General features: G+C 44.7%; 1 protein-coding gene across 1 annotated transcript in view; it reads left to right on the top strand.

Annotated features, from left to right (window-relative positions):
- Positions 1-13,751, top strand: part of KAT6B (lysine acetyltransferase 6B) — a 255,301-nt gene that overhangs the window by 164,641 nt on the left and 76,909 nt on the right. The window contains exons 8-10 of the mRNA XM_029061133.2: positions 2,601-2,983; positions 4,563-4,684; positions 6,613-6,728. Of these exons, the coding sequence (XP_028916966.1) occupies positions 2,601-2,983; positions 4,563-4,684; positions 6,613-6,728 (621 nt within the window). The remainder of the gene's footprint in view (positions 1-2,600; positions 2,984-4,562; positions 4,685-6,612; positions 6,729-13,751) is intronic.

The following is a 13,751-nucleotide window of genomic DNA, read 5'->3' as shown; positions in this document are numbered from 1 at the left end:
CAGTCACTCATGAGTTCTTTCTTCACCGTATCCCCAGAATTTTTCCCTTCCTCTCCATCCAAACTGCCACATCCCAATTCGACTACTTCATCGGCCTCTTCTCCGAGCTCCCTGCCTTCACTTGGCTGCCTAAAACATTTTTCTCTGCGTCAAGCAGAAACGCCTGACCATTGGCTTTAAAGCACTCAAGCAGCTCTCTCCCCACTACTTATCCCGGTCCACTTCCACTACAAGCCAGCTTGCACATTGGGTTCCTTTCAAGGCAGACTATTTGCCGTGCCCCATTCTCATTTCTCTCATTGGTGACCACTTGGTCACGCCCTCCCTCCGGCCTAGAACTCTCTGCCCCTCAAATGTGACAGACCACTGCTCTCCTCAGCTTTAAAACACTCCATCACCTTCCCCCTCTTACCACACCTCACTACTCTTCTACTACAGCTCGGCTCCCACGCTCCCCTTCTCTAATGCTGAGCTTCTCACTCTTCCTCCGTCTCGTCTACTCGCCTCTGACCTCTCGCCCACGTACCACCTCTAACTTGGAACTCCCTCTCTCTTCATATCCGAACAACAATTACTCTCCCTACCTTCCAAGCCTTACTGAAGGCTCTCCTCCGAGAGGCCTTCCCTGACTAAGCGCTCTTTTCCTTTTCCACTCTCTTCTGCATCACCCTGACTTGTTCCCTCTATTCACCCCCCCCCCCAGCCCCACAACGCTTATGCCCATATCTGTAATTTTATTGCCCTGATAATTTTAATAATTATCTGTAATTATTAATACATTATTAATACATAATTAATAAAATCTGATAATTTTAATAATTATCTGTAATTATTAATGTCTGTCTCCTCCTCTAGACTCTAAGCTCATTGTGGTCAGGGAATGTGTCAGTTATATTGTTATAGTGCACTCTCTCAAGTTCTTAGTACTGTGCTCTACACAAGGTAAGTGCTCAGTAAATACCATCGACTGACCGACTCGTCTTCAGAGCCCTTTATGAATTGCATCTCCTCCCAGAGGGCTTCCCTGATTGAGCTCTCATCCTCCCCTCCCTATTCGGCGCTTAGAAAGGTGCTCGGCATATAGTGCTTAACAAATATCATCATCATTCCCCACCCGACTGTAACTTCTCCTAAACACCTAGGTGCCCCCCCCCCGATGCCCCCACAACTCTCGATATGAATTTCTTTAAACTCTATTGCTTCTCTTTATTTGTAATCTATTTTAGTGTTCGTTTCCTCCGTTATATTAGAAGGTCCTTGAGGGGAGGAATTGAGTCTACTAATATTTTGTACTCTCCAAAGCTCTTAGCACAGTGCTTTGCATGGAGTAAGACTGCAGACTCTCAGCTCGCTGTGGGCACCGACTCTTTTGTATTGTACTCTCCCAAGCACCGAGTACTGTGCTCTGCATTTATACTATGCAATACCATTGATTGATAATAAGCACTCAACAATACTGTTGCTTGGGATTGATTGATTGGCAGGAAAGGCATATCTTTCCCCTCACCCCAGCTTCTGGGAGTCACCTGCAGGCCTTTGGGTCCTTTCTGCTGGCCTTGACGGTGACAGAAATCTCCATCACTGAGAGAGAAAAAATTGCCCCTAAAGAGCCGAAACCTCACTTCCTTTAATGCAAGACTTGGCCTTCAACATGCCTTAGATTCAGTCACTCATATAATTCTAACAGAACTCTTCCAGATTTTTCATGGCATACTTAATGTACTTTACAGTCCCTTTGGGATATTTTATTAATTTTCTTTCCTGTTTTCCTGTCTTATTTTTTTGGCATGATATTTTTCCCCCTAAGAAGTAGTTTTGATGGCTTTTGATCATTCCAGGTATAAATGATTATTTTACGGTCTCTTAATTCAAATCGTGTTTGTTTAAAATAGACAAAAGCACATTTCATGAGGAGCAGTGTGGCCTAGTGGAAAGAGGATGGGCCTGGGAGTTAGAGGACGTGGGTTCTAGTCCCAGCTCCACCAGTTGCCTGTTGTGTGACCTTGGACAAGTCGCCTTTTCTGGGCCTCGGTTTCTCCTATATAAAATGGAGATTGAATGCCTAGGCTCCCTCCTACTTAGACCGTGAACCCTTTGCGGGACAAGGACTATGTCTGATCTGATTTATTCACGTGTTTCCCAGTGCCCAGAACAGTGCTTGACGCAGGGTACGTGCTTATCAAACACAGTAACGATGATAATTTTTTAAAAAAGAAAGATGCCCGGGCTTACTGGGTTCAAATGAAACCCTGAACATCTGACTAGTAATGAAGGCGTCTGGTATTTTTGCAGTCCGCTCAACAGATCCCTTGCTTGCGTTCCCCTTAAGTGCGATATGCCGGTCTAGAGACTTCTTCCCATCATTACATTCACTGTGAGTTTTATGGGCCATTCGAGAAGTCACGATGCCCATTCCACAGATGTGGCCTTTCCTTTCGGAAAAACCTCTCGCCGGTGGCACGGCGATTTCCGAGGTCCCCATTCGGTTTCTCATCTGAAGTGCCCAGTGTGACACACGGCTTGAGTTAGCCTCGCGTCGGTCAGCGTTTTTGTGGTCGTTTGGTTTTCCGGCTAATTGTGTTTTCCAAATTTTTGCCTAGGTCTGTAACCAGTGATGAAGGATCCATGAATGCATTCACAGGAAGGGGGTCACCTGGTAGGGGTCAAAAGACTAAAGTCTGTACCACACCTTCATCTGGTCATGCTGCATCTGGGAAGGACTCGAGCAGCAGATTGGCTGTCACAGACCCCTCTCGGCCTGGTGCCACCACCAAAATCACCACCACCTCCACCTACATATCTGCCTCTACACTTAAAGTTAACAAGAAAACCAAAGGGCTCATTGATGGCCTGACTAAGTTTTTCACACCATCCCCTGATGGTCGCAGATCACGAGGTGAAATAATAGACTTTTCAAAGCACTATCGTCCAAGGAAAAAGGTCTCTCAGAAACAGTCATGCACTTCTCATGTGTTGGCTCCAGGTACCACCCACAAACTAAAACCTCCACCTTCTTCACTGTCACCCCCAACTCCCATCTCTGGTCCGAGCCCCAGTTCACAAAAATCCAGCACTTCCACTTCTTCTGACTCTCCCGAGAGTTCTGCCAGTCAGTCAAGTGTGCCCTCCTCCAGCAGGCTCCTTAATAACAGCCAGCTGAAGGGACTCTTTGATGGACTCTCTCATATCTATGCCACCCAGGGTCAGTCTCGAAAAAAGGGACGCCCCAGTTACGCGCCACCTAGACATTTGCGTCGTGTACCTGAATTACCTCCCGCCGCAAAAGCGCCCGCCCGTTTTTTGGGAAAGAAAACCGTTAGGAGCAGGTTTATTTCTCATTCCTCTGCCTCTGGATGGGGGATGTCTAGAGGATGTGCTTTTAAAGCAATCGCTCGCTTCAAACGAACCACTTTCCTTAAAAAGCACAGGATGCTAGGCAGATTAAAGTATAAAGCGACCCCTCAGGTGGGGACCCCCTCACCAGGGAAGGGGAGCTTGGCAGACGGAAGGATTAAACCTGATCAGAACGATGGTAAGCAAAAGGTCACAGCTCCAACCAAACCTGCGTCTCGTCCCCTTCCGCCTCCCCCAAAGACTCCAAACCAGTTCTTATTTGTCCCCGTAGGTCTTAGCTACCTCTCCCCTTCTAACCTCACTCTCATACGAAAGCAGTGAAACCTCGACCTTTTTCTAACGCTGACTAAACCTCCAGAATGTTGTTTTTCTAACTAATACTATGTCATCTTCTATAATTTATTTCCATCTGTAGTGACACTAGGACCCCCCAGTTGCCTTCATACTGCTGCTTCTGGCTCTGTAGTCTCGCATGAATAGGCCCTGTCGTGCTACCGCTCTGTTGTTTCCCTTGCCTTCACCCCAGCGGTTCTGCCGCCGCGATGATTGTTTGCCGTCAGCGCTCACGATGATGGACATTTCCGTTCTTCGTTTCCCTCTGCTCCATTGCTTTTTCATGACAAATTCCATCTTGCTCAGTTGCAGCAAAACCCGATCTGTGATACTATGAAATGGGTCCCGTCCGTCTCCCCGTCCGCCCCCCTGCCCCCTTGTTTTTTGGAAGAAAAGAGGGATGTGTTTTGGTGTTTTTTTTTTTCTAAAATTTAAATTGACCTAGTAAATTGGTCTTTAATATTTTGACTCCTTTTTAAAAAAAAAAAACACCTGGAAATGGGAAGGAGTGGTAGGCATGACTATTAGAAAGTTAACCTTCGAAGCTGTACGATTCACCCTGTGATCTCTCTAGAGAGTGTGAATGCTTTCATATGTTTGCTTTTCTTTCCCCAAATCCATTTTATTATAGGCAAAAAGATGATAAAGGAGAATTCAAAATATAAGTTTGGGTACAACTGGTGACGGCTGAGACCTGTTCCTGAATTTATATGCGGTATCTAAACGTAAAAGATTGTACTATTAAAAAAAAAATGGGGCAAGTCAGAAGATCCCTAAATGGCCACAATGCTGATTTCATTAACATTGTGGTAGTTTAAGGATGGTGTTGGTGATTCATGTCGGTGAATACACTTTCTGCTGGTTTTAAATAACAGATACTGAAATCAAAATAAACATCAAACAAGAAAGCGCAGATGTAAATGTGGTTGGAAGCCAGGACATCGTTTCAGAAGAGGATTTGGATGTCTTTAAACAGGCACAGGAACTCTCTCTAGAGGTAAGGCAAGGTCAAGTTAAGTTGGACAGTCTTTGAAATATTGATGTGAAAATACTTTCTCAATTCCCTCATCATCCTCTCGTCCTTTTTAAATCGAGGCACCTCCAACCCCATGGCTCGTTATTAGTGTCCACTAGGTTCAGTAAATTGGAGAGTAACAGTGAATGATTATGATATTTAATTAAGTGCTTCTTCCTTGCCAACCACTGGCCAAGATACACGATAAGCATGAGAAGCAGTATGGCTTAGTGGAAAGAGCCCCGGCTTGGAAGTCAGAGGTCGTGGGTTTGAATCCCGGCTCTGCCACTGGCCAGTTGTGTGACTTTGGGCAAGTCACTTACCTTCTCTGTGCCTCACTTACCTCATCTGTAAAATGAGGATGAAGATGGTGAGCCCCATGTGGGACAACCTGATTGCCTTGTATCTCCCCTACCTCTTAGAACGGTGCTTGGCACATAGTAAGTGCTCAACAAATACCATCATCGTTATTATTAATCCCCGTCCCACACAGCGCTCACGATCTAAGAGATGGGGAGAGCAGACTATCTTCCCCCTCATTTTATACTTGGGGAAACTGAGGCCCAGGGAGGTTAAGTGACTTGCCCAAGGTTATGCAGCGGGCCAGAGGCAGAGCTAGGATTAAAACCCCGGTCTTCTATGTTTTGCCCGATTCCCAGTCTCATGCTCTTTCTGCCCTTTCGGCGGGCCAAGCCAGTGAAGGGACCCGGCATTTGAAGAAAAGAGCAAGCATTAAGGCAGAGGCTAAGCACGAGGGAAAGACACTTGCAACGTTAGAGGTTTTGGGCAACCTACGCTAGTGACATCTTTTGAAACCGATGTCTGGCTTAAATTCTATTTTTATATTTATGAAACTTTGGATATTTTCTTCAGTGTGGGATTTGTGGCATACACTTAATCTGTGTTCACCTATGCTGTACTTAAGGAATTTAGGGCCCTTATGGGGGTGATTGGGTTTGTGAAGGAGTAGCGGTGATTGAGCGCCCCTTGGTGTGGTGCACTGTATTAGGTGCTTGGGAAATCAATCGATCAGCCAATGATATTTAATGAGCACATACTGTGTGCAGAACACCATGCCAAGCACGTCTCCCCCTCTAAACCACTCTCGTTGAGGGCATGTTTCTGCCGCCTCTGTTGTATAGTGCTCGCCCAAATGCTTAGTATGGTGCTCTGCAGATAGTAAGCACTCAATAGGTACCATTGACGGTAGTGAGGGTACAATACAGTAGAGTTGGTAGACATGTTCCCTGCCCACAAGGAACTTACAGTCTAGAGGAAATATAGATTAACAGAGTGTCACGTTACTGAGGCTTTCTTCAACCGTCCTTATGTTCTGCTTCACGTCGCCTGTTTCTCGCTTGATATAACATTTTTTGTTGGGCTAAGATAAATGTGAAATTTTTCTTTAAACCGAGTATGGTTTTGTAATTCTTGAATCTTGCCAGCAGGATCCATGTTCAGGCTCGTCTGGCCGTTGTGATTTTGCTCTGCTGTGCACGAGATTTTACAATGAAAGACATTTAATTCAGATTCACTTGGTGCTTCCAGCCATATCCCTGAACATTTCACCTAAAATGATGTAATTTCTTTTGGATCTACATAACAGTGCCTTCATTTCTGAGAAAAAAATTAGCAGTGCAGCAGAATTTTCATACACTGTTTCCAAGGACCCTTTAAAAAAGTTTGTTGTAGGTGGCTATTAGGATTTTTGCCATATTTTTCAAGAGCACTTGTGGTCATACTTAACTTTGTGAACAACAGACAACTTGGAAACAATGTAGTAGAGGTAATATTCTGTTTTTGAAAACTAGACTTCAGTTGAATTCAGTGAAAGAACTTGAATATGTGTAATGAGAGATCTCGTCCTCTGATATATTTGCAGTAAAATTTTTCTCTTTTCCCTCATCCAGAAAATAGGATGTAAGAGTGGTGTGGAGTCAAATGGACGGTACCCTTCAGTAATAGAATTTGGAAAGTTTGAAATCCAGACCTGGTACTCTTCGCCATACCCACAGGAATATGCAAGGTAGTACAATTACCCTGAAAAATATGTGTGTTTTTTTCCTTAAACGGGAGAAAGGACCTCTTGATCCAAAGGAAATGAAGGGCTTTTCGAAATAAAATTAAATTTTGCGATTGCTTCTTCAGTACCTCTTTATTCAAAATCTTAGATACTACCTTCAATCAAAAAGTTACATAAGCACTGCAAATTCTGCCTTTTAGGCACCAGACCATTCTCCCTCCCTTTTGTTGTTGGGATCTCTGGCATAAAAGCAGTCTAGGAAAGTATTGTTCTTACCTTTGAAAAACACGTTTGTTTCCTTTACTCCGACCTTTCAAATAAAGTCTACTCTTTTACTTCTGGTGTGTATATGGTGGTGGTGGTGGGGAGGGGGCAACTTTTCGTTGTGAAGGTGAGCATAAACCTGAGGCAGGGCTTGAAAAGAAGGGACTTTGAAAGGATGAGGTAAAAAGGGAGAAGGAGAAGAAAGGAAAAGAGGAGGAGGAGAAGCAAAAGAAAAAGGAGGAGGAGAGGAAGAAAGAAGAGGAGAGAAAGAAAGAAGAGGAAGAGGAGGAGAGGAAGAAAGGAAAAGAACAGAGAAGGTAGAGGCTCTTTAACTCTCTGCCTCTCACTTCATCTCCTCTTCTTGCCCCTTTCCTCCTCTTTCTTCTCTTCCTCCTTTTCCGCCATTACAGCTGCTGTCACCAACCAAATGAAGGCAGCTTTGGAAATGGCCTGGCACCCAGATGAACTGGCCCTGAGGCACTTGCACAGCTGCTGCAGCATTTCTGGAGCTTGGCTATCTCATTTCTGAGCATCTCCCAAGATGAGAGGAGGGAGATAGGGGACAGGGGGCTGGCTAAGCAGAAAAGGGAAAGAAATCACCTGCGTTCCACTGCCATGCTCTCCACTACAGCTGATGTAGCGAGGGATGGTGGTTCTGGTTGGAAGCATCAGATTGGCCCCGTGGGTCCCATCCCGTTGCAGCGGCTCTTGGTACCTCATACTCGCTTCACTCCGGGGGCATCCCTAGGTGATCTGATGGAACTGTAGAGGGGACAGGTTATGGCTCCTCCTCACTGGGCTCTGAGATTTGGGATGACAGGAGCTTTCATCCTGGCCCTGCAGCCCAGTAAGGATCAGAGAAACCAGGCAGACATTGGGACTGGAGTGGAGGCTACCATCTGTCCTTTCTAGACACTTTTGGGGCCAAGGGACAAATAGAGCTACCTACAGCTTTCCACATTACCCAAAACGTAGCAGTAGTTGGATAAGCAAGTCGATGTGTACACTATTGCATAGTTGGTGTAGAATTGCCGAAGCGATAGTGGGGTGACATAATCTGTGGAGAGGAGAAATTAATCAAGGCGGGTGGGAAGGTTTCTCCGGAAGAATTGCAATTTCAGTAGGATTTTGGTCTTGGAAAGAGCTGTGGTCCGACAGATTTGACAGGGGATGAAGTTTCAGACCAGGGGAGGGTGTGAGCGACAGGTCAGAGGTGAGAGAGATGAGAGCAAGACTTCAGAGGTGGGAGAGAGGAGAGCAAGATGCAGTGAGTAGGTTAACTTGGTATTCATTTTAATTATGTTTTTGTCATTTAGAGAAGCAGCGTGACTTAATGGTAAGATCACCTGCTTGGGAGTCAGAGGTCGTGAGTTCTAATCCCGGCTCTGCCACTTATCAGCTTTGTGACTTTGGGCAAGTTACATAACTTCTCTGTGCCTCAGTTACCTCATCTTTAAAATGGGGAATAAGGCTGTAAGCCCCACCTGGGACAACCTGATTATCTTATATCTACCCCAGCGCTGAGAACAGTGCTTGGCACATAGTAAGCGCTTAACAAATACCATCATTATTATTATTATTATTATTTGTTAAATGCTTATGATGTGCTAAGCGGCTGGGGTAAACACAAACTAATCAGATTGGACACGATCCCCACCCTGGTCTAAGGGCTAGGGATACTTATCCCCATTTTACAGTTGCCGAAACTGTGGCTCAGAGAGGTTAAATAAATTGCCCAAGTCTCTTGGTTCCCAGTCCCAGGCATTTTTCATTCGGCCAAGTTGCCTCCCTCAAGGTCGTGCTGCAGGCAAGTGCATCAGAAGTGAATTTAGCTAGTACTTTCACAACTCTTTTGAATAGAAGCATACCAACTGTACATTTGGAGCTTGAGGGCAAATTTGGGAGTGAGGTGTTGAGGGGTACAGCATTGAGGGCAGCATTTTGAAGTTGTGGGACTTTGAGGGTGGCTGGGGAATAAGGGAGAGAAAGAGCAAGAGAAAGAAGAAAGATGAGGCAGGGAAAGAAGAGTGAAGAAGAAGAAGAAGCTAAAGGTACTTGCTTGGCTGTATATTTGGTCCTAACCAAGCATCAGGTGCGGATGCAAGCAGTTCTGTTACCCCATGAGGAGGAACCATCCAAATGTCTGCCTTGCCTTTGCCCAGTCCACTCAATCAACCAATCAGTCGGTCGATCAGTACTATTTATTGAGGATCAAGTGTTGAGAGTAACATGCTAAACACTTGAAACTGGTCAGCGGTGGTAGAAAAAATGATCATTTCCCTGAAGGAGCTTGCAATCTAACTGAGGTAGATGCAGATAAATTAATTTACTGGTGGTGGTAGGAAGAAGAATTTGAAAAGGTGATAGTGATGATGGTATTTGTTACGAGCTTACTATGTGTCCAGCACTGTTCTAAGTGCGGGGGTAAATACAAGTCAATCACTTTGGACACAGTCCCCCTGTAGACCGTAAGCCTACTGTGGGTAGGGAATGTGTCTGTTTATTATATAGTACTCTCCCAAGTTCTTAGTACAGTGCTCTGCATACAGTAAGTGCTCAGTACATAAGATTAAATGAATGCGTGAATGACTACAGTCCCTGTCCCACACGGGGCTCCCACTCTAAGTAGGAGGGAAGACAGGTATTGACTCCCCATTTTATAGATGAGGAAACTGAAACACAGAGACCTTAAATAATAATGAGGGTAAATATGTATAAAACTGCCACAGGTGGTTGTGGGTGCATAATGGCTCAGGTATTATCATGGTATTTGTTAAGCACTTACTATGTTTCAGGCATTGTACTAAGTCCTAGAGTAGATACAACAGATCAGATTGGACACAATCCATGCTACCCTAAGAGCTTGCATTCTCAATCCCCATTGTACAGATGAGGCAACTGAGGCACAGAGAAGCTCAGTGACTTGCCCAAAGTCACCCAGCAGACGAGTGGCAGAGCTAAGATTAAAACCCAGGTCCTTCTGACTCCCATGCCCGTGGTCTATCTACTGGGCTTCTAGGTAGGGCAAAAACGGTTGGTATTGAGGTAGGTAGGTAGTGAGGTAGCGCAAAAGCCTTTGGGGTGGTAGTTGGAAGGATGTAATATGGGGAGAAGAAAAGAAGTGCTTTGCTGCTGAGGTGAGCCAAGGTATAATGTATTTGAAGTAGGAAGAGAGTCCTGGGCAGGGGAAAATGGGTGGGCAAGAGGTCCATGGAAGGAAAGAGACTAGTACGAAGCACAATAAGTCGATGGGGAGGAATACAAGAGTGTGAGCAGGGAGAAGAGAATTTGGAAGTAAGAGGAAGTGAGCTGACTGAATGCTTTAAAGCCAACGGTCAGGATTTTCAGCTCGACATGGAGAGGAATGGGTAGCAATTCAAAAGTTTTAAAGAGCATAGAGACGTGCTGAATACTAGTATCTTCGAGAAATAATCTGAGTGAAGTATGCACTGGAGAACAGAGAAGGTAGAGAGAACAGAGAAGGTAGAGATAGAAAGACGGGTGAGAGGGCAAATAGAATGTTCCGCTTGGGATATAATGAGGACCTGACCGGTGCGATGGCCTTTTGGACAGGGAGGAAGGGGAAGATCTGGGAAGTGTTGAGGAGCAAAAATAATCACCTGAATTTAGTGACAGACTGAATGTGAGAATTGAGAGTGAATTGTCATGGGTCATACCAAGATCAGGCTTCGGACTCAGGGAGGATAGTGACTTGTAAACTCTGGTAGATAAATTAGGTGGAAGAGTGAATTTAGAAGGGAAAATGGAGCATTATGTTTTAGACCTATTGAGCTTAAGGTGCCAGCAAGACATCCGTGTGGAAATTTAAGATTGTAGAGGAGGGAAAAGTTGGAACAAGTAAGATAGATCTGGGAGTCATTTGCACAAAGATTGTAGCTAAAACTATGGGAGCAGATACTTCCCCACAGGAGTGAAAATAAAGTGGGAAGACCCAGAACAGAGCCCTGAAGGACATTTCATTAAATGGGTAAGAGACAGGGGTGGAGCCAGTGAAAAGGAATGAGAAAAATTTGCGGGAAAGCTAGATGAACCAAGAGAACTTTGTCAGTAAAATTAAGGTCAGATTGCATTTCCTGGAGCTAGGAACCTAGATGGGCTGAGAGGAACTGGGAACTAGGAACCCATCTTCCAACCAGTCCCCGATGCCCCAGGAGAACCAGAATGGTGGCGGCAGCGGCAATATTCTCCTTGGGGTCAAAGCAGCCGTTTTGGCCATCCGCTCCGAGGGGTGGGGCAGACTAGCCCCAGCTGCCCATCCTGCCTAAAAAAAACCATGAGGTGAAGGTAATGACTTCACCCCTATGGAGTAGACATCTTCCAGCATCAAAGAAAAGCAAAACCCAAACCCTGCTTTCCTCCTAGAATTCTTCCCTGTCTTCCTCTGGCATAGGAGCAGTAGGTGATTGGAATGAAGGGAGAATGCTTTCCACTATTTAGAGCTCCACATTAGGAGCTGGAAACCTGGCTGCTTTTCCCAGTTAAGAGCACGGGCTTTGGAGTCGGAGATCATGGGTTTGAATCCCGGCTCTGCCACTTGTCAGCTGTGTGACTGTGGGCAAGTCCCTTAACTTCTCTGTGCCTTTTACCTCATCTGTAAAATGGGGATTAAGACTGTGAGCCCCACGTGGGACAACCTGATTCCCTTGTGTCTACCCCAGCGCTTAGAACAGTGCTCTGCACGTAGTAAGCGCTTAACAAATACCAACATTATTATTATTATTACAGACTGGCTACAAGGCCTTGTGCCAGGTGTCTAGCCCCTCTGCCTCACTTTACCCACTTGTAATATAAGGGTAGTAATCGTGTGTATTATTGTGCTTTGAGATCTTTGTATAAAAGGAATAAGTGCAGGTATTAAACTTGTGATATTTTTGTCATCTCCTCGCCTTCCCTTCTTGAGTTTTGGGGAAAGATCCCTGTAGTGTTTGTCGAGGGAAAGTATGATCGTCATCACTTTGAAGGTGGAAAAAATAATTTTATCCCCGGTTGCTAAGTCAGTGGTGGAGTTGGAAAAAGACCCCAGATCTGTTGACTTATAGTTCAGTGCAGTCTTTATTGGACCATGATGTGGACTAATCATAATAATAATGTTTGCGGGGGAAGCAAACAACCCTTATCCGGTGGTGAAAATGGAGGGAATGTAGTTCTGGACCTTGGTGCCTTATCGGTTTGCCGGTTATTTCCCATGATGTAGATGATTTACCATCCGGGTTACTAGAGTGAAAACACTCCATTGCCACTACTGACCTAATTCTCCTCCAGTACAGTAGTACTGCTCTGCCCCAGTTCACACTTTCAACTTGCTCCATGGAGATGGAGTGTTAAAGTGGGAGATGACTAAAGAAAATATCATTTTTCTGAGGAAATAATGTTAAATACATTAAGGTGTCTCCAAGATCCTCAAAACTGACCTGGGCCAAATAAATATCTTTGAAACAGTGATTAAAAAGCCCAAACTGTATGATCAAATAGCCATGTAAATAGGAACCAGTCATAAAGGATTTAGAATTAGATTATTGTATGTGTACATATGTTCACTGAGTTTTCAGAGTTGTTTTTTTCCATCCAATTCAACTAAAAGACACCTTCTGCTGCTATACTTTAGATGGATGTTATTAGCCTATGCCAAATAGATCTGCCTTTAATGCTAATTTGAAATAGGTTTAGTCAGTCAACAATAATAATAATAATTATGGTATTTGTTAAGCACTTACTATGTGCCAAGCACTGTTCTAAGCACTGGGGTAGTTACAAGGTAATCACATGTCTCACGTGAGGCTCACGGTCTGAATCCCCATTTTACAGATGAGATAACTGAGGTACGGAGAAGTTAAGTGGCTTGCCCAAGGTCACATAGCAGACAAGTGGCCATGACCTCTTACTCCCAAGTCCATGGCCACTAAGCCATGATGCTTCTGTATAATAATAATTATGGTATTTGTTAAGCACTTACTATGTGGCAAGTACTGTACTAATAATAATAATGTTGGTATTTGTTAAGCGCTTACTATGTGCAGAGCACTGTTCTAAGCACTGGGGTGGACAAAGGGTAATCAGGTTGTCCAACGTGAGGCTCACAGTTAATCCCCATTTTACAGATGAGGTAACTGAGGCACAGAGAAGTGAAGTGACTTGCCCACCGTCACACAGCTGACAATTGGCAGAGCAGGGAGTCGAACCCATGACCTTTGACTCCGAAGCCCAGGCTCATTCCACTGAGTCACGCTGCTTCCCGTGACTAGTGCACAGTACTAAGCACTGTGATAGATACAAGGTAATGAGGTTGTCCCACGTGGGGCTCACAGTCTTAATCCCCATTTTTACAGATGAGGTAACTGAGGCCCAGAGAAGTTAAGTGGCTGCCCAAGGTCACACAGCAGACAAGTGGCAAAGTCTGGATTAGAACCCATAACCTGTGACTCTCAAGCCTATGCCCTTGCCACTAGTCTATGCTGCTTCTCTAGTATTTTCTCAGTGAAAGTACTTCTAAGGTAGAGCCTGAAAGGAAGATAAGTGTTTACATCAAGGTAAACTCTGCAGCGTTATCTCAAGGTGAGAAAATTCTGTAAGAAGTAACGGCAGTGGAATTCAATAAGAAGACCATTAGAATAACCAGGGGTGGCTATATTTCAAAAATTGGGAATACTTAGTTCTGCTAGATTCCTGGAATTTTTTATTTTTCTGAATTTCTGACAAGTATGCGCCCAGATATATTTAGCAGCAGCCCAGACTCACCTAGTT

Source organism: Ornithorhynchus anatinus, chromosome 3, assembly GCF_004115215.2.
Source record: "Ornithorhynchus anatinus isolate Pmale09 chromosome 3, mOrnAna1.pri.v4, whole genome shotgun sequence".
NCBI classification, from domain to species: domain Eukaryota; kingdom Metazoa; phylum Chordata; class Mammalia; order Monotremata; family Ornithorhynchidae; genus Ornithorhynchus; species Ornithorhynchus anatinus.
The sequence above is the reverse complement of the archived record's forward strand: the minus strand, read 5'-3'. Positions and strand labels throughout refer to the sequence as shown.